The sequence below is a fragment of the Abrus precatorius genome, unplaced genomic scaffold (assembly GCF_003935025.1).
Source record: "Abrus precatorius isolate BTA unplaced genomic scaffold, Abrus_2018 Scaffold8, whole genome shotgun sequence".
Taxonomy (NCBI): Eukaryota; Viridiplantae; Streptophyta; class Magnoliopsida; order Fabales; family Fabaceae; genus Abrus; species Abrus precatorius.
In genome coordinates, this window is record NW_020874428.1 from 35,382,974 (window position 1) to 35,406,107 (window position 23,134).

General features: G+C 32.6%; 5 protein-coding genes across 6 annotated transcripts; 4 read left to right on the top strand and 1 right to left on the bottom strand.

The window, feature by feature from the left end:
* The first annotated feature begins 496 nt into the window (after window positions 1-496).
* LOC113874780 lies at window positions 497-3,963 on the top strand. The gene is made up of 3 exons (XM_027512993.1): window positions 497-2,539; window positions 2,860-2,950; window positions 3,396-3,963. The coding sequence occupies exons 1-3, from the start codon at window positions 497-499 to the stop codon at window positions 3,584-3,586; spliced, it is 2,325 nt and encodes a 774-aa protein (XP_027368794.1). The 3' UTR covers window positions 3,587-3,963.
* Window positions 3,964-5,593: 1,630 nt separating this feature from the next.
* On the top strand, window positions 5,594-6,415 carry LOC113848252. The gene is made up of 3 exons (XM_027477694.1): window positions 5,594-5,767; window positions 5,841-5,989; window positions 6,221-6,415. Exons 1-3 carry the CDS (start codon window positions 5,642-5,644, stop codon window positions 6,261-6,263), a joined length of 318 nt encoding a protein of 105 aa, XP_027333495.1. The 5' UTR covers window positions 5,594-5,641; the 3' UTR covers window positions 6,264-6,415.
* Window positions 6,416-8,016: 1,601 nt separating this feature from the next.
* LOC113846269 lies at window positions 8,017-11,634 on the top strand. 2 transcript variants are annotated; one of them, XM_027474337.1, is made up of 3 exons: window positions 8,017-8,267; window positions 10,158-11,271; window positions 11,346-11,634. In XM_027474337.1, the coding sequence occupies exon 2, from the start codon at window positions 10,229-10,231 to the stop codon at window positions 11,219-11,221; it is 993 nt and encodes a 330-aa protein (XP_027330138.1). In that variant the 5' UTR covers window positions 8,017-8,267; window positions 10,158-10,228; the 3' UTR covers window positions 11,222-11,271; window positions 11,346-11,634. The 2 variants fall into 2 exon arrangements, with proteins under 2 accessions (XP_027330138.1, XP_027330140.1); XM_027474339.1 differs by lacking the exon at window positions 8,017-8,267 and having other exon boundaries at window positions 9,940-11,271; window positions 11,346-11,531.
* Window positions 11,635-14,065: 2,431 nt separating this feature from the next.
* Window positions 14,066-18,525, top strand: LOC113846868 (deSI-like protein At4g17486). The gene is made up of 4 exons (XM_027475574.1): window positions 14,066-14,357; window positions 16,266-16,553; window positions 17,362-17,442; window positions 17,568-18,525. Exons 1-4 carry the CDS (start codon window positions 14,213-14,215, stop codon window positions 17,711-17,713), a joined length of 660 nt encoding a protein of 219 aa, XP_027331375.1. The 5' UTR covers window positions 14,066-14,212; the 3' UTR covers window positions 17,714-18,525.
* Window positions 18,526-20,781: 2,256 nt separating this feature from the next.
* Window positions 20,782-22,171, bottom strand: LOC113847729 (probable receptor-like protein kinase At5g20050). Its single transcript, XM_027476983.1, has one exon. The coding sequence runs from the start codon at window positions 22,117-22,119 to the stop codon at window positions 20,782-20,784; it is 1,338 nt and encodes a 445-aa protein (XP_027332784.1). The 5' UTR covers window positions 22,120-22,171.
* Between the last annotated feature and the right edge of the window lie 963 nt (window positions 22,172-23,134).

Consider the following 23,134-nt stretch of genomic DNA (forward strand, 5'->3'; position numbering starts at 1 on the left):
TGGATGGATAGAAATAAAAAATTATTTTACTTGTATAGATAAATAAAAAGAAAGTAAAAAAATGACAATTTATACAAAAATATTTTATAATAACAATACAAAATTATTTAACAAAAAATTTTAAAAATGTATAATAATTTTTAGTTATGTAATCTTTTTAATTATTTTTTATATTTTAATATTATTTTAAAAATGTATTTTCAATAAAATATAAAAAAAATATCACAAGTTTTTCCACACAAAATCTCATCGTTTTGTGTAAAAACAATTGTAGTGAATTCACAAAAATATTATTTTTCTCTATAAAATAAAAAATAAAAAATAAAAAAATTTATTTCTTACCTATTTTTTTATCCATACAAAATGTTTTCCACCAAAATAATCAAATGATCTTCCTTGTCACAATTTTGTTTTTCTCAGCAACCATACCCCAGTACAAAACGACCTTCGTTTCATGAGGTGGCTTTCATTGACAGTTTTGATATATTTATACGACATGTCGTTTAATCAGTTCCGAATTTCTACGTCGCCGTTCGGTAGCAGTTACCACTCACTCCGAGGTCTGAGGTACAAGTCCATCGAAGAAGAATGCGTCTTCTTTGATGAAATGGAATTCGTAATTACGAAAAATCCCGTTAATTTTCTTCACTCTAAGTCATTGTGCTCGCTTGTTCTATTGCGTGTTCCTTTCCTCGCACGCAATTTTCTCCGCACAAAATGGACTTGCAGCTCCAAACCCCTCAGGTTTTCGTTTTCTTCATTAAGAGCTTCGTGCGCTTCTTCCTCAACTGTTTATGGAGGTTGGGACGATTTCGGCGGTTCAGACGTGCCTGGTGAGTTCGACGCGTTGCGCAATTTCTTCGTTTCTATTGGAATCAATGATAGGAAAAACGTTTTCGTTTTCCTCTTTGGCCTTGTTTGCGCGATGGCGATTTCTAGAGTTAAGGTTTCTTCTATCGTTGTCCTTCCTGCTTCTGCGTTGGTTTTTGCCATTGGTTTCGCGGTAGGGTTTTTTCGAAATGGAATGTTCGGTGATGTGAGGGCAAATGGAAGTAAGAGGAGGGAGAAGGAGGAGAGTTCGAAGCTATCTTATGAGAAATTGAAGAGTTTGGTGGAGTTTTTTTATGAGCTTGATGTTATGGTTGAGAACTTGAAGAGTGATGTGCAAAGTTCTATTAGGAAAAAGCGGATTCAAGTGGATGATTTTTATGGTTACGTTGAAACCACAGATAAGATAAAATTGTCAGCTTTGAATGCTAGGGATATTTTGCAGAGTGTAGTTGATAATGAGGAAAACTCTAGCGGCGTTTTGGTTGAGAACCATAAGATTAGTAGAAGAAAAAAACAAGTTGGAGAAACTGGGAACCAGATGCTACAGTCTATTGGCAAATTGTTTGTGGAAAATTTGCTTAGCTCCAATTCCACCAAAGTCAGAGAAAATGTTAAGCAAGAAAGAGTGGATAAAGCATTGGATCAAGCTCGAGGGACTGGTACGGTGCCTCCAGTTGAAGGCAGTGCTTCAAATTTGGTTGTTGATCATAATAAAGGAAATAGTAAGATGGATCCTTCTCCAGACTCGTCTGTTAACTCTGTTTTGGATAGGGACAAAAATGGAAGAATAATAACTACTCCTGAGGGAGAAAATTTTGGCTTAGGGGACATTCATGGAAGGACTAAGAAATTCCATGATGATAAAGAGTATAGTTACCAGAATAAAGGATTGAGGTTCACAAATAATCATAGCTTCTCTTTGAAGATGGATTCCAGCAGTGTAACAGATATGTGGGAATCCCATGACAATCGACTTGATTCTGAAAGCTTTAAAGTCAGAATGCAACGCATGGAAAGTGAGTCGTCCTTTTTGCATGAGCAGTTACTCAATCGAGGTCATGAAACTTTCAGGTCTTCTCGTGACCTGAGGGAAGGTGGGTTTGACAGGTCTCAGTATAAAGATGATACAGTGAATTACGATGATCATTGCCATCTTGCCGATGACTTGTCTGCACATGAGAATGAATTCACTACCCCTTCATCTGAGAAAATTTCAGATGACATGATGTTTGATAGGTATGTTGCTGAATCAACAGATCTTCTAAAACAAGCAAAAGAGTTTATAAAGGGTAGGTATGGTGAAGAGCAAGCTGAAATGATGTTATACAGGTCTGCAAACTTACTATCCAAAGCTGTGGCGTTGAAGCCTATGAGTTTGTTGGCTGTAGGCCAGCTAGGAAACACTTATCTTCTTCATGGAGAATTAAAGTTGAAGATTAGTCGTGAGTTGAGAACTCTTCTTTCTGGGAGCATCCAACCATCATCTGGAAAACATAGAATATTGAAGGGACTGAGGAATAAAATCACTAGTAAAGACGAAGTTGCACCTTTACTTATTGATGTTTGTGAAGAGTGTGAAGAGCTACTAGTGGAGGCAGGCAGAAAGTATAGGCTGGCATTGTCAATTGATGCAAATGATGTTAGAGCACTATACAATTGGGGCCTTGCTCTTTCTTTCCGTGGCCAATTGATAGCAGATATTGGTCCGGTATGCATTATTTTTTTGTCATCATGAAATTACATCTGCTCGTTCTTAAATCTATATTTATCAGGGTGTTGTCATTAGTCTTTAGATTACACATTAAATGCTGCTTTGTTTCATTTATGTGTAGCCTCAATGATGTGTACAATTTCGTTAGGAGCTAAATTGATTCTAGAAATTAGTTAGTAATTTGTTTAATTTGATAAAGCTTCTATGACTTCGATATTTCCTTGACATGAATTCTTCTGCCGGTTTGTTATGCTGAGTTTTGTTGTACATTCTGTTTCTATATCAAAGTTTGAGTTATCTTCAAATACTGTACACAGGGTGCAGCTTTTGAGGCTGAAAGAGTATTCCTGGCTGCAATTGACAAGTTTGATGCTATGCTGTTAAAAGGCAAAGTTTATGCACCAGATGGTATTATATCTATATTTCTGAATTTGTCATTTTTAATTTTTGCATACAAGTGCAACCAGAGAATACTATGTTGACAGATTCTCCATGAAGTATATGGTCTTCTATGGATTTTCAGAATTTTAAGTCATAAAGCAAGTATCTAAAAAGTAATTCTATAAAAGATGTCTTTGTATGAAGAACTGCATTAGGAATAGGAATTAGGGTCTTTGTAACATAAACATGGATCATAGTACGAGTGCAATAATTACACTTTCACATAAGTTGCTAGCTATGTTTGATGGCATTATGTTTTTTGAAAAATTTGCATAGTAAAATGTTCTCCTTAATGTCTAATTGTTCTACTACGGCATCTTAGTCCCTTTTTATATATATCTCTTTCATGATGATAGCTTCCTGAAGTCCGACTATTATGTTTAACTTGGATTTTAAACACGTTGAATTGCAGCTTTGTTCAGATGGGGTGTTGCATTGCAACAGAGATCTCGCTTAAGACCAGGAAGTAGTAAAGAGAAGGTGAAGTTACTGCAGCAGGCTAAAAGGCTATATGAAGATGCCCTTGATATGGACTCCAATAACATGCAAGTGAAAGACGCCTTATCCTCGTGTGTAGCTGAGCTTAATTATCGACAGTTTTAGCCAATAATGGAAAGAGTTACCCAGAAGAATCATTTTGCTTTCAATCTCTTATTTGCACTATGTTATATCTGCCTTGGATCAAGCACCAACTGCAGGTATTTTTTGCATAGTTGGCTGACGCAAACGAGTTATGATTTGTATTAATTATTCCTAGAATAAAAAAGGATCGCACGTAAAATTGGGGTAATACCAAGGATAGAATGAAACCATTTTCTTTACATATTTCTATCCTAAAATTCCTGTGAACACAAATGCCAGGACTTTTCATTATCGGTATAGAAATAATATTTGATTATGCGCAATCGTGGACACGCACAGTTGCTCTGTTGTGATGCATACTTGTGTGATTACCATTCTTCTAAATTTGACGCACGTCCTGGGCCTTCACAGCAACCTACCCGACTTGAAACCTTACACTTCTTTTGTTGCACAAAAATTGTTGGTTAGTTTGTCTAGCTGAGGCTGAGGATGGAGCCATTTCATCATGAGGATTAAGTATGTTTGAATTAATCGATAAAAATTATATTATTTGAATAATCAATTATATGTATATTTGATTATTGTGATGATTAATTAAATAAAATAATTTTTATATTTGAATATGTTATTATAAAATAATCACTTTTTTAGGGAAATATTATTTGTAAAGATATGAAGTTGTGTAATAGTTAGTTTTGTGATTATAATAATTAATTATTAAGGATAAAATGAAAATAATAAAAGTTAACTAAAATGTAAGTTGATAGTTTTTAATCATAAGTCAAAATTATGGCTATCTTAAATTTTTATTTTTATATTTTTGTAAAAAATTAACAAAAGATTATAAGTTGATTTTTTTTTCAAACAAAATTAAACAGTATTTTTTTTAATACTTTTTAAATAGTAAAGGGAAAATGATATTTTTCAAACATACACTAATATTTCAAGGCTAATGCTAAATTTCAAGGCAAGTTAGCCAAGTTAGTGGAGTATATAGTGCATTCTTGACATTGCTTATTTTGAAAACGTTTTTTCTAATGATATATAAAAATAATTATTCATATATAATGAAATTTTTATTAAAAATTACTTTCAGAGAATTAATATATTTTTTGCTATTAGTGAATTAATATATTAAATGTTATAAATTTTAATAAAAAATTACTATTTATTAATCCTTTATTTATATTCTTAGGAACACATTAAAAAATTGTTTTAAAAATGACTATTTAGTTTTAAAAATTCATTGAAAAATGCACTAAAAAGTAATTATTTCTTTATATAAATTGGAATCAAGTAGTATATCTTATTAAATATTATAATTTTTTTTAAAAATATTTAGTAAATTTTTAGTTTAAATACAGTGAAGTGCTTATATATGATACAATAGATAGATAATAAACGCGCGAGTGATATGTCATAAGAAAAATTAATAATGTATTTATGCATGGATTTAAATAATAAATAGATCAATTTTAACACTACTTAATTAATAAAAATTAACATATAATATAAAAATATAATAATACAATAATAATATGTTTTATTTGAATAAATAAATATTTATATAAATATAAATTATATGATAAATTAAAAAATTATATCATAAAATATATTTTAAAAGATAAAAATATATAAACAAAAATTGTATTATATATCAATTTTTTTATGTGTTCAATAACGTATAAGAAATTAACAAATGGTAATTTTATATTGAACATTTTTTAAAATTTTAAAATTTTTAATAAAAGATTACAGTTTACTATCTTTGGTCTTAAATATAGAACCCTTTTGGAGATTATTTTGTAAAAAATATTTTTAGTGGCGACAAAGTAATTAATTAGGTAGGAAGAGAATAAGACAGGATATTCCGATAGTTTTCAGTGTAATTTTAAAAAAATAATAAATTGCAGATAAATTTAATATTATTAATGAAGTTCATTACCTTTTCTTAATTCTTGTGAAGTAGTTTTATATTTAGGGTAATTTTGCAACTTCTTGTGTACGGGGCAAATGAGTGAATTGAGAAATTGGCCGTGAGAAGAGAAATACATAGGTATATAGATATTGAAAAGCATGAGTTCAAGACCATTGCGAACATGGGTAACAGGGACTGCAGTTATATTGGGTGGAGTAGCAACCTTGAACCTGGCTTCTTCAGTTACCCTCAAAACGCTTCAGTTTGTGTCTGAGAAGAAACGGGTAAAGATTAGTTAAAATTTGTGGCTTTATCTTATATTCTTTTGGAGATTCATGCTGTGGGTTTTGTTTGTAGAAAAAAATTGCGTTGCCGTGTAGGGCTTGTCGAGGGAAGGGCTTTTATATATGCAAACTGTGTAATGGGAACGCCACCATTGCTTGGTCCCCAATGTATGACCCTATTGCAGTTAACCCCTGCGTTTGTCCTACTTGCGAAGGAAACAGGTTAGGTTTTGTTTCTCTTCTTCATGCTACGTTTTTTTTTATATTCGATGTGATTTCAATTTTGGGGTATGATTGCTTAGAAAAAAGTGTTAAGACAAGGAATATGATTTCATTATTGGGGTTCTCTTGAAGTTAAGGAAATTCCTTTTAGTGCTTTTGAATTTATTTTTTTTATAATTTGGGATTTTTTGGGTCACTCTGGTTTTTCAATGCTTGCTCTTGGTTTTGCAGGGTTCAACGCTGTCTTAATTGTCTGGGGAAAGGCTATGACTGACCTGTTAAGCGATAAATACTGCTGCTGCATTTCTTTTGTTCCTTTTAGAATATGATTGTGTAAGTGACTTGCTGAAGTGTGTACTGCATCTGGTAGTTTGCGCATCTATCTCATTTTTCTTCAGATTGAATTACCTTCCCTGATTAAGGACTTAGCAATTGTTCTGTCATTATAAATCTTGGCTTGCCAAACCCATGGAGGAACTTGCCCACCTTTTTTTGTGGCTGGTGTAGCGATGCCAATTACCCACAGTGATACATCAGGACCACAAATTAGATTATTCCAAGCTTCCATTCAGCATATGCTGAACAACTTGTTACGATAATAGTCTTAAATTGGTAGATTAACAACAAATTTAAAAGTATATAATTTAGAAGATCATAGCGTTTTAAATAAACAAATTACATAAGCTTTGTGTTCAACTACTCGTGGATTTGGCCCGCATTAAAAATCTTAATAACTTCTGAGGCAATTTTGCATTCAGGGAAGGAGTAACCCAGAAGAATCATTTTGCATTCGATCTCTTGTTTGCACATATTATATCTGCCTTGGATTAAGCACCAACCACTGGTATTTTTTGCATAGTTGGTCTTAGACGCTAATGAGTTACGATTACCAGTGTCGTCGTCTTTGTATTGATTATCCCTAGAATGAGAAAAAGACAGCACGTATGATAAGGGTAATAATACCAAGGATAAAATAAAATGAAACCATTTGTTCTTCACATCTTTCTATCCTAAAATTCCCGTCAACACAGTAACCGTGACTTTTCATTATCAGTATAGGAAATAATATTTGATTATGCGCAATCGTGGACACACACGGTTGCTTTGTTGTGATACATACTTGTGTGATTATCATTCTCCTATAGTTTACGCGCGTAGACTGGGCCTTCACATCAACCTACCCTACTTGAACACACCACTTGTTTTGTTGCACAGAAAATGTAGGCTACTTTGTCCCCACCGTGGATGCTCCCGTTACTTCATCATCAGGATTAATATTTCAAGGCAAATGCTAAATTTCAAGGCCAGAGAATCGGGTTTGACACCAAAAAAATATAAATATGAAAGACAAGTTAGTAGAATAATAATAAAGGATAATACATATAAAATGCTACGATACAGGTGAGTTGCATAATCCATTATAGTGTGACATAATTGTCAAATATTTTGAGTGTCATTCAATAGTAAATGTAACTTTTGACTATAATCATATGTGATGAGTGTGTAGAGTCATAATCCAATGGCTTTGGAGTAAGTGTTCAACTAAATTCAAAGAATGAATTGTTATCAATCTATGGATATAAATACGGAATGTTAGATTTTTTGAGTTGTCTTAGATTAAGAAATATTAGGTCGAGTCTAAAAATATAACCTGAACTCATTTTTAAAATACATCAATTTTAATTCATAATTTTTTAATTAAAGTATAATGACGATATAAATAATTGTACGCTAATTTCATCATGAATTATTACATATATAAGAATTTATTGTCTTAAAAATTTTATTTTAAAAGTTGTATCTATAATATTTTAAAAAAATAAATTCGTTAGAATTAAGTGAAAATAACTAAGCTGGGTAAAGAAGGGGGCATTTAGCGGGTCAACTTGAATTCGAAAGAACAAAAACAGCGCCGACTCAAAATTGTTGGAATTTCCCAAAATTCTAAAAAAGTTGTATCTCTCTCCTCCACGTCAGCATTCACGCTCTGTATTTGTTTAATGTTACAATATTATTACATTATTGTTATCATAATTCATACCATACGATTAACTTCTCCCTTATATTTATCGTAATTTCCTTCTCCTCGTTCTTCTTCTTCCTCTTCCTCTTCTCCTTCTCCCTCCCTCCCTCTCTCTCTCTCTCTCTCTCTCTCTCTATAGCTGGAGGAGGAGCGGCGCCACCTTCGTTTCTTTAGTCGCGGAGGACTTCAATCGCATCAACTAACTCTGATCTTCACAAACCCCAAAGATTCCTTTTTCTTTTGCCTTTCTTTCTGGTAACTAATCAAATCCCTAACTTTTTTTACCTAATAAATTGCCCCATGGGGTTTCATTTCCCCCAAGCTCTAATCTTTTTTTGACTTTTCATGTGGGTACTGATCAGTTTTCCTTTGATGCTTAGCTGTGTTTTGATTTGTATATTTTCAACTTGAGCTCCTTTTTTTGCTCACACTAGAATTTTTTGTGCAATTTGTTTGTCATGATGCTGTTTAAGCATAACTATGCTGTAAATGAAAGGTTTTTGTGGCTGCTATTTTGTGTTTCTACTCTGTTTATTGAATTGGATTGATCAGCTTCTAGCGCTCTTGATGATGTTGTCGTATGAGAGCTCATAATTTAAATGCTTCGACACAACCACTGGCTTGTATGCACCCGCTACTATGCTCATCTTGTGGTTTACTGTGTTTAGGGTTCAATTAACTCTGTATTACATCAACATGAGTCGTTTGTCTTCTTGGTTAAAGTTGTCTCTGTTTTGGGATGAAAATTTTGGAATTCGTGTTGAATACAATTAACTATGCTATTCTGCAATTCAATTTGTAAAACATATATGTATTGATAAACAATTGACAATCATCGGTAGTTTGATGGTAGTATATTATCAAGTCTTACGTTAATAAGATCACTCTCTAGTATTGTTTTATCCCAATACAATCACCTGCACAGTCAGTTTCTTCTTCTTCTTGAGTTTTGGGATGGAGTCCTACTGATGTTTAGCAGGAAAAGATATACAATAACAAATGGGTAAATGCATTGAATTTTGCTACTCATTTTGCCTGAAAGGTTGTGCAGCATATGCTGAATGGAAACGCGGAATAATCTAAATTGTGGTCCTGATGTATTACAATATTCCAACGAAATGCAATTTTCCATTTTTACAGACTGCATTGTAGACACACAGGGGAATATGAAGTGTGAAGGGGAACAGTGAAAATATATTACTGAGTTAAAGATGTTTTCGTATTTATTTGAGTTATATCATCTTGTCCGAATGGAATAATTAAACTTTAATAATTTGGAAAGTGGTATCTTATACAATTGTAACATACAATACAATATTATAATACAACCACCACCACCAAACCTTATCCCACTAGGTGAACATACAATATTACAGTAATGGAAGGATTCTTGAAATTTTCCTCCAATTGTAATGCAATAACATGAAATTGGCATATCTCAAGATGCATTGGTTCTTTTGAAATGATTCTTGTGGCATTTTGAATCTTCACAATGTAGTAATTGATGTAAAAAATCTCAATTCTTTTTTCAATTGTTGAAATGTGATACATGGTTGCCTGAGATTTGTTTGAATGCAATAAATAATCGTTGGGTTGACAGACAGTTTTGCATTCTTGTGAAATCATACAGTGAATGGACCCTAGATTGTGATGAGCATGTTATGCCTTGATGAATGGATATCAATCTCTAGCTTAGAGTCTTAAAGTAATATAGTTTTTTTTTTCTCCTTGTGTAACTTATTATGGTATATATTCAACCCTGGATTTATTGATGTTTTGGATTTTGTTTGCTAAATTATATCGAGAACTTAGAGATTTTACTTTAATAAAGATTAAGGAAGAAAGGAGTTTTATGAGAAATCTGAGAGTAAATAATGGTTTGAATGTTTATATGTATATGTGTATGTGTGTTTGGGTCATGATAATTTACATCATATTTTGGAAATGAAATTTGTTTTTGTCAAATGATTATGCATGGCATGCTAAATGTCTTTTAGGTTCTGTTGTTTTGCAGTTGGGTGTCTCATTACTTATCTATTTTTTGCACTGATGTGTGTGATGTGTTTGACATCAGTTTTACCAAAACCTGTTGATGCCAAATTCAGTTTTTCCTTAATTTCTCATGTTGATGCTATCTGTGTGTAGCTTCTAGTTCCTTCAATTGTTTCCTTGGTGGTGGAGACTTTAGTGTATTTTAAAAATATTGAAAATTCAAAATGCCAAAGGAGAGAAGAGATAGGTCCTTGTCACAAGATAGTAGCAGAGCATCACCCTATCCAAGCAGCTCTAGCCGTTCTGGAAGATCTGCTCCTAAGACTCTTTTAGAGTCTGAGGAAAATGTTAAAGAATGGGAAGACGCTAGGTGTCCAGTATGCATGGAGCACCCTCACAATGCCGTTCTCCTCATATGCTCATCCCATGAAAAGGGATGCCGCCCTTACATGTGCAACACTAGCCATCGACACTCAAACTGTCTTGATCAGTTCCGCAAGTCATTTGCAGAAACAGAAACTCCATCAATAATTCCTCAAGTAGAAAGTCAAATTTCAAACACCAACCCATCTCAAGTCCGAGGTGCAGAAGCAGATACAGTTGATGTGCAAGAAGAAAGAAGTGAGGGATCTGTTACAATGCAACCCTTATCCTGTGAGAATGACACAAAATCAAATCTAGTATGCCCTCTGTGTAGAGGGCAAATAAAAGAGTGGAAAGTAGTGGAGGCTGCTCGTCATTTCATGAATGAAAAATCTAGAAGCTGTTCTTGTGAGACTTGCAACTTTAGTGGCACATACACAGATCTCAGAAAGCATGCAAGGATTGAACATCCTCTTGAGCGCCCATCAGCCGTGGACCCTGAGCGTCAACGTAACTGGAGGAGGCTGGAGAGACAGAGGGATCTTGGCGACCTGCTTAGTACACTTCAAACTTCATTTGGGGAAAACAGGGTTGATGATGGCATTCCCCCCATAGACGATGGTGGTTTGCTGGCTGTGTTTTTCCTCATTCTTCAACCTGCATCTGTGTCTAGGGGTACCCCCGGAACCCGACTCCAAATGCGAATAAGGAGACCAACTACACTCTGGGGAGAAACCTATGAGGGAGAATCTGGATCTGCTTCTAGAGATGATGCAAATGAGTCTTCAGATGGAGGTTCTGATAGCAGAAGGCGCCGTGTGCGAAGACGGGTAGCCCCTGATGATCAGCCATGACTTCGAAAATCAAGTGTATCAATTTGAATTATTATTGTTAATGTTCCCAAGTAGGTGTTCTCTCTGCTCCTTCCACTTAGCTGTCTTTTCAGATATGGTTATTCATTACCTTTGTTTGTTGCAGGTAAAATGTGGAACAGAAGGAGAAAGGGGAGTTTTCGGTTTGGATTATCCAATGTGTCCTATGGAGTGTCCAACAGTTCTGAGTTTTGCATTGCTGATTGTCAAACAAAGAATGAGACAAAAGTGTTATTCGTTGAGGATACTATAATCAGTATAATTAACATTTTACCCTTTCCCATCTTTTGCTGCAATTGTTGGGAATAAATGTGTATCTCAAGACCGAAGACCCAAAGTTACCATGTACTCCATTTCACTTATAATAATAAAATATTATTATTATTTTTTTATCTCATTTACACTGTTTTAATATAATTAGTTTATTTGATAGAGGTCTTTGAATAAAATTAAAGACTTGTTATCATCTCTCTTATAATTTAATCTAAATTATTCTAATTCGGATAGATTATAATATATATGATAGTATTTATTAGATGAATATTAATATATTTTAGTTATTAATTTATGTACATAGATAACATATATATGAATATATTCATTGAACTGATTTAAATTAAGAATTTTTTATAAATAATATTATCTTATATTATTAATAAAAAAAATTTAAGAAAAAATATAAATTTTCTTTAACTTTAAATTATCATAGTAATTAATAAGTCATATTATACCTGATGTTTTGGAGCGCCAGCTGAATAGATATTATATATAATTAAATATTTGTATGATTAATAATAATTTAAAAAATGTATATAATTAAATACTTGCAAAATTAATGATAATTCAAAAAAGAATTTATCAACTTTATGTAGTGAGAGTTTGAGCTCAATTAAAATTAATACTTTTATTAGGAAAATAAGTATTATTAAGTCATTAAATTAGTTTGTTATAATATTGATAAATTATACCATATTCTAGAATTAATTCTGTAAAGATGAAAAAAAAATATTATTTTCTAAGAGTCTCTAAAAGTAAAATATTACTTAATATTATTTGAATATTGAGGAGTGTTACTAAACGTCAATATTAATAAATTAATGACTAGCTTAGTATTAAATTTACTAAGTCACACATTAACAAGTGTTTTAATTTTTATAAATTTTTTTTTATTATTTGATAATTAAGATTGTATAATTTATTTTATTAAATAAATAATATTTTTAAAATAAAATATTATTATAATTTTTAAATAAAATATTATTATATTTTTTGCTAATACTAAAAATATTAATAATAAAACAGCAGCATAATATAATATCATTTGATAATATATTAAAATTCAATTATTAAAATTACATATATCAATATCAGATTGTCTAATTATTGACCAAAATGAGAAAAATTATTATAAGACAGCAGAGCAAATATACTAAGGACAATAAAACTATTGTCAGGGTTGATAAGAATTAGCGTGGTAAAACCGTAACAAAGGTATTGCTGTATATCTTAAGCAAACACGGTGACAAAAACAAAAAGAATCAACAAATTTTCTTTTCTCTTTCTCGCTATTATGCTAGTAATTGTTTCACATTTAAAGAGTTAGGTAAAAGAATTAGTATCGGTATGTATACACGTAGTGAATTAGAATATTAATCTCGACGTGGATTAAAGAATTAATCTCAATGTGATACATGTAGAGATTAATCTCGATGTGCATACACGAAGAGAAGATTAGTCTAGATACACGTAAATGATTAATTTCGATGTGAATACGTTAGTCTCAGTGTGTATTAATGATACATATGAAATTTTCATGCTATTGAAAAATTTTTACGAAATTATGAACATATACATTTAAAGTATTTTTCATTTAGTGCATTGAAAGTATTTTTCATTTTAGTATATTTTAATACAAAATAAATCTTATTTTTCTGCTTTCATGTTACAAAAACCATTTTTCACTGTAGTAATTTCCCCGTGAATTCCAAACAATTGAGCTTGACCGATGTTGTTGTGCCAATTCTTTTCTTCATTTTCTCTTGCCTTCTCCCTCTACGTGTAAGGGGAAAAAAGGTACGTGGAGTTTGATGTTGAATCTGCTCTAATGTTCTAGCTGGGAGTAGATTGTTATTCAATGGCTTGGTATAGTATTTAAAGAGAATCTAAGTTTTAAGTGTTTTGTTTGTTTTAAAATAAATTATAATAAAAATTAATTTTATGTTGAATTTTTTTGGGTGTTTCCATTCGACGGAGATAGAACGAAAGCGCTTCTAGTCTACCCCTAAAGTTTAATAGTAAACTTATATTCATACAAAAATTAACTTTTAATTATTTCTTATAGTTTTTAATGTATATTCTAAAGTATATAATTAAAATTAATAAAGAATAAATGTTTATTAAAAATCATAATAAATATTGTGTGTAAATTTTTATTACACATTAAAAAGAACCATTTTTATTTGAGGTGACTATCCGGATCCCAATTGTATGTAATCTTAATGGAAGACGCAAGTGATGACTAAAGATGAAATAAAAAGGAAAGTAAATAATGTAACAAAATTCTAACGATTAAATAAAAAATCAACGATAATATTTTTCACGTGATTCTAAAAGCAAGGGAAAAAGCACGCATATTAATCCGAGTCCCAATGGCAAACTTGGCAAACTTGGACTTTCACTTTTGACACAATTATTATTTAAACGAATTGAAAAAAGGAATGTGGGGTACCAATATTTGTGCATACGCATGTGTATGTAATATTGTTAGTTTGAAACAGAGAATAGTAATTTTTATTTATAGGAAATAAAAATTGGCAAAGTGTAATGAATCTGAGTTTTGTTTGTTAAGGTTGGTGTGTGTCTGGGTGGCATGGACATGGAGAGGAGTCGGATCTGTTTTGTGTGAGGGTCGTTTCTTCCTCCGTGTCCTTCTTCTCTTTCCCTTTTCTCATCTTTCATTACCTCCTCCTAATTATGGGAGCGGAAAACTCCTCCACCTCCGATTCCAACGAAAATAACAGACGCAGCACACTTGTCGTCTTGAATGTCTACGATCTCACCCCTATCAATAATTACATGTACTGGTTTGGATTTGGCATCTTCCATTCCGGCATTGAAGGTTCCTCTCTCTGTCGTTGCTTCAACATTTTGAACTAGTTTTTCTGCTTGCGTGCGTGTGATCTGATCTGTGTACGGTTTTTTCTTTTTATATTTCGTTTTTTTTTTCCATTAGTATATTGCTGTAAGAAGGCTCTTAATTCTCGATTTGACTTGTGGTTAAACGTATTTTCTTTGAATGCAACTTTTTATGTAAGGGGAGAGACAAGTATATTACTGAATAATAATGTTTGATTCCTAAACTTAAATTTTGGTGAAGAAAGGATGGGCGTAAGGTATGTTTGTCACGAAGGAACTAGTTATTGCTTTTCTGTTTGTATGCCTGGGAATTTGTGTTTGCGGAAAACCAAAGACGCTCTTACTAGTTTGTAAATGATTAGACCAATGAATCGGAGAGCAAACTGCATAAAGAGGGGGGAAATAACGCGTCAGTTCTATGAATGTAAACTAAATCATAACTCAAAAGAGGCATTACATGTACTAAGGCTCAGTTTCGCTAAACTTATCAATGAATACTTGTAGGAAAAAAATAAATTGAACCTCTAAGTTAAAACACCTTATCTTCCTTAGAAATTCTCTACTCTAACCTTTTCCAAAGCTGGAGATGCATTGTCTGATTTTTAACTTTTGGAAGAAATTTGATTATTTTATCTCTTTATTTCTTTTTCTGAGTATTTATTGATAAATTTATTCAAAATCAAAATAGTGAGGCAACAGAATAGTATGAGGTGAGAAGGTGATGTCTTAATTTATAGTTCTGCATCCTCTCTCCTTGTAAACTTTTTTTTTTTTTTAATCATAATCAGACGAAACAACAAGCCAGCAATGGCGACAGTTTCTAAGCCCTAGCTTATATACAACATACCCTTTCGTCTTCCTTCAAGAATCCAAAGGAAGCTCCTTTCTTTATGCGAAAAACAGAACCCCAAATTCAAGATTCCCAAGTTTTGTCACACTTGAAAGTCACAATTGTACCCCTGATTACAATCTCGGAAGTGAGAAGACAAAAAATACCTTAGAATACAAAACACTATCAATAATATTTACTCTACAATCGCCCAAAGGGTTTTTCAGTTGGAGAGTTGGAGTGAATATAACAGGTTATAAAAATTAAAAATCTGTTGAATGGAGATCAATTTTTTGATCTAATGCTAGTAGGTGGTTCTTTTAGTATAGTCAGAAAGCCTCCAGTATGTTGATTGGAGCTCATTTAATGCTGAGAATTCCATTCCACCCTTCAACGGCTTTTTTCAGTTATCTTAAAAGATTTGCCTAAGTGTCAAATTCCTTGCTCTGGTTTCACATTTATATTTTGCAATAATCTTCTTCATGTTTGCCTTTCCCAGTCCACTTTCTTGTGTCCAAGACTCACGCAAGGTAACTCCAAGTATACCAAAGTGTATTATACTATTTATGAAAGCATTTTTAACTATATAATACAATAATTAATGACAAAGGTAGGTTGATTACACGCATTGCATGTCAATAAAAGCTACAATCTCGTTGTCAAGCATAAACAAGCATGCCTTTCTTTTTGGGATACATTATACACCGTGTGTGAATTAGGTTTCATGTGTATAAAGGTGGTTTTCCTGGTTGATTGAGTACCTTGATTCAACAAAAATAAACAAAAATGAATATTAACATATTTAAACTTATTAAATTTTATCATTTTAATATATTATTTTTTATGGTTTTTGAATTCTTCTGATAAATATGCCATTTTTTGTATTGTGGCTTGGAAGCAACTATTATTTTTTAAGGTGCTCTCTCTCCAGAAAATGTCTGTCTTTTGTGATCTATGCTGATGTGTTCCGTGTTTTTGTTACTGCTGTTTTAATTCTTGTTGCTAATGCTAATCTGTTGAAACTTCTGTCTTTCTTTCTTTGGTTCTTTCATTTCGATATAGTGCATGGGAAGGAGTATGGATTTGGAGCCCATGACTTCCCAGCTAGTGGAGTTTTTGAAGTGGAGCCAAGGAAGTGTCCTGGATTCATATTTAGACGCTCTCTCTGTTTGGGTCAAACCAATATGAATTCTTCTGATTTCCGGACATTTATTGAAAACGTGGCTTCTGAGTATCATGGGGATACCTATCACCTTATATCTAAGAACTGCAATCACTTTACAGATGATGTCTCATATAGATTGACTGGGAAACGAATCCCGGGTTGGGTAAATCGACTTGCTAGGCTAGGTAAAACCATATGACAAAATTCTGTTTACTCCATATATATCTTCTAAATTCTCATTATAAAGTAGATGGAAGTTGCTTCCAGCTCTGTTTTCGTCTGTTTTAGCAAGACATCTAACATCAAGCTTCTCCCTGTTAAGTATAATTCAGATCAATAAAACATTTATTAATTGTTTGGAGTAAAAAGTCTTATATATGTATAAAAGGGTTAATACCCGCTTTTCTGTTCCTGTGAGCTATGTCATTGAAGTTCTAAGGGATCAAGATTGAACACTGCCTACCCAAACTGTTAGTTATGAAGTTTTGGGCTGTTATAAGACAAACTTTTCTGAAAACACTTGAATATATAAGGAAAGAAAATACTTTCTCTTGAAATATTGAGTTATTGGCTCTATTATATATCACAAAAATAGAATTATTATAGTATGTAATCACATAATATTTGAATTGAGTTCAAGTCAATTGTTGAAAATAGACTCTGACAATGATTATGTTTTGTCAATGCTTGAACTTCAAATTCTATTCCATCAGCTTTCTTCAAGTTATGTTTGGGAAGAAAGTTATACTGTCTCTGAAAATATCAACATCAGTTGTTTTTGGGTGGATAACATCATTTGTAATGTCATCACGTGAGATTAGCATAATTTTGGGTGATGTGTCTAATCCAGTGCATTGATTTCTCTCTTGTAGTTCTGTTCTATACATTTTATGTCTTATCCTCCCTACTTCGTATTCGTGCTGATTACACAGACACAATTATCATAAAAATACAATAATAATCCTAAGTTCAGCCTTTTGGTCCAAATTGCAGGTGCTTTGTGTAGCTGTCTACTTCCTGAAAGTCTTCAAGTAACAAATGTTAAACAGCTACCTGAATACCATGAATGCTCAGGTGTGTATATCTCTAGTTCCTTGTTTCTTCTCAATCAGCATGTATTCTAAATTCTAATCCATACTTTATTTTCCATCTTGTTAATACATGGAACTTTCTTCTTGTCTTTTTTGTAACTGTTCCAGAGGATGAATTTGTTGAATCTCTATCGACTGCCACACCCACCCCCCGTGGTTCAACAGAAATAGATGATGACCAAGAAAAGCACCTTCTTTCACCAGCATCTGGAACTGAGGATGTTACGTTCATTAAAGAGGCCCAAGTAAAGTGATTGTAGTGTCTTCAAGGTTAGAAAACACTTGGATAACACAGGCTGTCTTCGCTTGAATATTTATCCATTTGATTTGCAGTGATTCTTTTCTCCCAAATTTTTCTTTTCTTTCCATGGCTTTCTTGCATTCCCTTTGGTTCATTCATTGTAACTGAAGAGTCCAAACTGTATCTAGTGCTGTGTTGTTTATGTATAAAGGTTTATCATGGGGCTTGTTTGTTTGTGTGTAATTTTTTGGGGGGTTTGAAAGTTTGGGGAGTGTTGGGGCTCCCAAGTCTTTGTCATGTAAATTGTAAATGACATAAGACATCCAAACTTAGTTATGAAATATTCTGTGAGTAGATAAGCCAGTTTGTTTGAGGAATTAGTGTGCGTTTGGTAACAATTTATTTTTAAGAAATATTCGTTTAGTTTTTAGAATATCTCTCAGGAAGCTGGTAAAAGCAAGGATTTTTTTTTTAAAAATTAGCTGAACCAAATACTGTAAAATGTTTTTCAGTTCGTGGATTGAGTCTTTATAGTTGTTTTAATGAAGCTGGTATTTTCCTGCCCGACAGTAAAAGAAATGACCTCTGTAAGCAAGACTGGATCAGAAAACTTCTATTCTTTCTGGAAATTTCTGTTATAAGAGTGGTGAATTGCCATGGCCTTTGATACCATCTTTGGAGGGGAAAGAGGTGGCATGGGGAACTCGTGAGGGCATTTTTGGCCCTTTCCAATTACCATTTTCGTGTGAAGGAAGGTTGCAACATACGAATCGGGGAATGTCTAGTTTCAATATGGTATTTACGTATTGCTTATATATAATTTAATGTGGGATATTTTATATATCGGAAACTTCAATTGTTCTACAGTTTGTTGAATGTTGTTTGTGATCGTTATTCTCAAGATGACTCAAATGTAACATTTCTTGCTATTATTATTATTATTATTAGATGCTTTTCAAAACATGTTTCTATCTGTTGGGGGTTTCTGATTGCAAATAATTACATTTTGAGTACTGATGGTTTGTTTTTTGAGTAATTTGGTGTGAAATCATACAACATAGTTCGATCCTATTCGACGTATCCTAGGGAGAGCTGAAATTAGATGATGCACGTTATCGATGCCAAATCTGTGATCCTACTTTTTAGGTGGAGTACATGACATGATCAAATATAGCACGAGCATTGAATGCTTATCAAGATTTGATCTTGTTTATTTCGCAATGTTTCCAGCAACAGTTTAAGAAACAAATCGAAGTATATTTCATTCTATGAGCATAAATAGATGGTAGGTTTGATATTTATTTGGCACTCTTCCCTTCCAACCTGAAAAATTATTTTCCATCGTGACAAATTATTCATTCTTTGGAACAATCCTTGGAGCATAGTTGGTGGTTCTTGTGAAATAATCTTCTTTACTCTCTCGTAGAAAACCTTAATTCCTTTATTCCTTTGACAAGTAATACACGCGGAGCTTTAAGCATCCACGTTTCAGTATACAGGCCGCTGCTTGAAATTTAAATTTTCAATAAGCATTGTTTGGGATCTCTTAGATTTATGAAGAAAATTAAAGCGTTGATTTTTCCTGTATTTCCTTTACGTGGAAATTGCCCTTTAGTTTCTTACCATCGTTTTGAAAGGATACCCTGATCCCAGAGTTGAAATTAATTAATATTCTCTCTATTCTTTTTTCTGTACAAGATTACGTGAATACCTTTGCAGTAGAACGATACCATTGCTGTCAAAATCGGTTTCTTTAATTTTAAATTAAAAAATTATGAATTTGTGCTCATATTAATTTTTTGTTTCTTTTTATTCGTTTATCATTAAAGGAATGATGTTGCTATTTTCTTTTAAATATGTTCTTTATTATTAAGTAAAATTTCATATTAGTCATGCTTAACATCTTAAGCTCGCCCTTTATTAATAAAGTCAACATTAGATTTCTCTTAATTATAGAAAAAAGTGTTAAAAATAAATTATCAAAAAAGAATTACGAACATTTGTCTTTATTATAAATAGATAAGATTTTAATGGATTTAATTTAAATGTATTATTAATGTAGAATGTTTTACTGTATTATCCAATCATATGCTATCAAATTTTCAAATAAATAGTAATATTATGACTCAAAAATTATTGGAAACACTGTAGTTACAGAATTAAAACAATAATTATAGCGAAATAATATGCAACTTTCATACATTATTACAAATCTTCAAGTATACTATGTAAAATAATTGGTTAATGAAATGAAATAATACTATTCCAAACAAACTTAATTGCAAAAATTATCTTATGAAATTCCAAATGAACAGGTAGTTATTAGAAAAAGGGCACAAGTGAATTCTAGTCACTTTATTTATTTGGATAGAATATATTTTTAGTTTTTATAAATATAGTAAAATTTAGTTTTAGTCCAATTTTTTTATTGTTGGTTTGATTTTTATAATTTTTAAAATAATCCTTAATCAAAACCTATTGATGACGTGATACAATTACAGATGTTACGTCACACCTAACTTTAGATTGATTCTTAGCATAAAATTGCTAGAAGTATATCAAATCACTTTTAAGTAGTGATAGATATTGTCTTTAACTTTTGTATAAATATTAATTTAAAAAAAACTAAAAATAAATTTAACCATATTTACAAATATTAAGACATATTTAAGCTTATTTTTTAAAAAAGTCTAGAGTTTGACAACGTCTAACATACCCCTGCCCCCTTTTTCTTTATTGATTTTACTCGTATTACCTTTGCAAGAAAAGACTGATATGTGTAAAAAATTTAAGACAGTGTCAACTAAAGATCTAGTCAAATGGAACCTTTAAATAATGTACATGCCAGGAATAAATTATGAACATGGCATTTCCCAGTAGCAGGCGACGTTTCAAAATAGACCCAGAAAAAAATAAGTAATAATGAAGAAAAGATAAACTATATGTATAATTTGCTGATAGTTTTAGAACTAAGTTCCAATTTATACAATTGAAGAAACCAAGTAATCAGAACCAAAAATAGTAAGGGAAGACCCTGAAGCTGATTCCAGTAGAACCTCTAATTCCTAAAGTAGCTTAGAGCTATCTGCCAGATAAAATAGTGGTTTCCAAAGAGTAGGTAGATGCATAATCCACATGGCTTGACATAGAGGTCAATAACCTTACCAAATTGTTTTGATCTGCATGGTCTTCATCCACAGACAATAAATCAACAAGAATCATTCTGGAATCTGGGGGTTCATCCACCCTCACACGCCCTTCAAGCATATCAACCACCTGTGCCATGCTAGGCCTCAATCTTGGCTTCTCTTGTATGCACCACAAGGCAATATACACCAATTTAATAACCTCACTCTCATCAACACCCCCACGCTCCACTAGCCTATGGTCCACAATTTCCATGAACTTCCCTTCTCGCACTTTCTCATTAACAATCTTTGGGAAAAACTGCCACTTTTTCTTAGTCATGTCCCTCGGATCTTCCACCCTGGAAACATTTCTTCTCCCTCCAATTATCTCCAATAAAACCATCCCATAACTATATATGTCAGTTTTCTCTGAAACCCCCCTTTCCAATAGCCATTCAGGGGCCAAATACCCTCTTGTTCCCCTTATTGTTGTCATAACTTGGCTTACATCCTTGCCAACAAGCGTCGAGAGACCAAAATCTGAAACAAGAGCTTTATAATCCTCATCAAGAAGAATATTCTCTGGCTTCACATCAAGGTGTAAAACCCTTGACCTACAATCATGGTGAAGATAAGACAATCCTTTAGCAACATCAATGGCAACTCTATACCTCAAGTACCATGTCAAACATCCACCACGACGTGCATGTGTTTCCCTTGCGGGAAAGATCCAACAATCCAAAGACCCATTTGGAATATACTCATAAACAAGGTACCTAGGAGCCGTAGGAGCATTACAGTACCCAAATAAGCGTACAAGGTTCACATGTTGCACACTAGCAATGGCTGCAACTTCTGATCTGAACTCCCTCTCTCCACGTTCCTCTCCATCGATTCGTTTCACAGCTACTGAAGTACCATCATTGAGAATGCCTTTGAAAACCGAAGCAGAAGACCCTCTTCCCAGAAGTGCTTGAAAACCATCCGTTGCTTCTTCAAGCTCCTTGTACCGAAATTTGGTTGGAACACCGGCAATTTTCCTTAAGAAACTGTACTCTATTCGAAGCTCTCTCCCTTCTGACCTCAACTGCGACTCCAACAACCGCCTTCTGCGGTTGTAACGTTGTCTTATGAATAGACAAGAAAAAACAGCGAGGATCACAGCAATAGCAGCACCACAAATAAGGAAGAAAGCCCTTGAGAGCTTCAACGAGACACGAGCAGCTATGATGACAATGATCAGTGCAATCACTGATATAACAGCGATTGTGTTAACTTTTCTATCCTCCATTAAAACTTCATTTTATTTTATTTTTTTGTTCTTTTGTTTTAAGATGAAGAAGTAAGCAAAATGCAAGAGGGCCTCTTTATGGTTCCAACGGGAGCCGGGTTGAGTAGGTTAGTTTAGTCTGTGATTGCAATGTGTAACTTGCGTTTTGAATATTTATTATTTAATAAATTTCAAGATGGGGACCATTTATTTCAATTTTTGTTTTTCATCTTCAAAACAGCTAAAAGCTGAGATGTTGGGTAGCTTTATGATTTATTTATACGAATTATAAGCAACCAAGAATTTTAAAAGCAATATAAGTCCGACTTGAGGGCAAAGACCAGAGAGTGCATGCTCGTGTTTTTAGGACCCGAGAACTCTTCTGTCAAACGCGGGTTTTGATTTAGTCAAAATCCAATATATATAAATATATAGCGACAAAGAGGAATGAGAATGACTTGAACTTTGCTTTGGTCAATAATGGGGTTTCCCCTATAATTACGAAGGGGAAAGGATGCCTTCTCTCTAACGCGGCAATTCATTATTATAGCATGTTTCTCTCTTTCTTCCTCTCACAGAATTTAACTTAGGAATAAATAACACCCACCACTTTTAAGTTTGTCAAAATAACATTTTTCCCTAAAATGACACTCTACCCCACATTTATTAACTCTGTTACCTTCAAATTAAAATAAGCCAATAGAATATTCTATATTATTTCAAATTAAATCATATGCTAATAGAATATTTTAAATGTAATTTTCAATTATTTTGACTAAAATGAAGTTAAGCTAATTTTTAACTCAGTCAAATTGTAAAAAAAAAATTGTTTGATTTTTAGTTTTATAACTGATTCTATCTTGGTTTTCTTCAAAATACATTAGTGCTAATAAAATGAGTTGCTCAACTTGCAATGAACATTCTAAGGTCGAATACAAAAATTTATTTTTTATTTGAACTTTAAAATATAAACTTAGCTAAACATGAATTTACATTGTACCTTTAAATAGATTAGATTCACTTAAATTTGATAAGA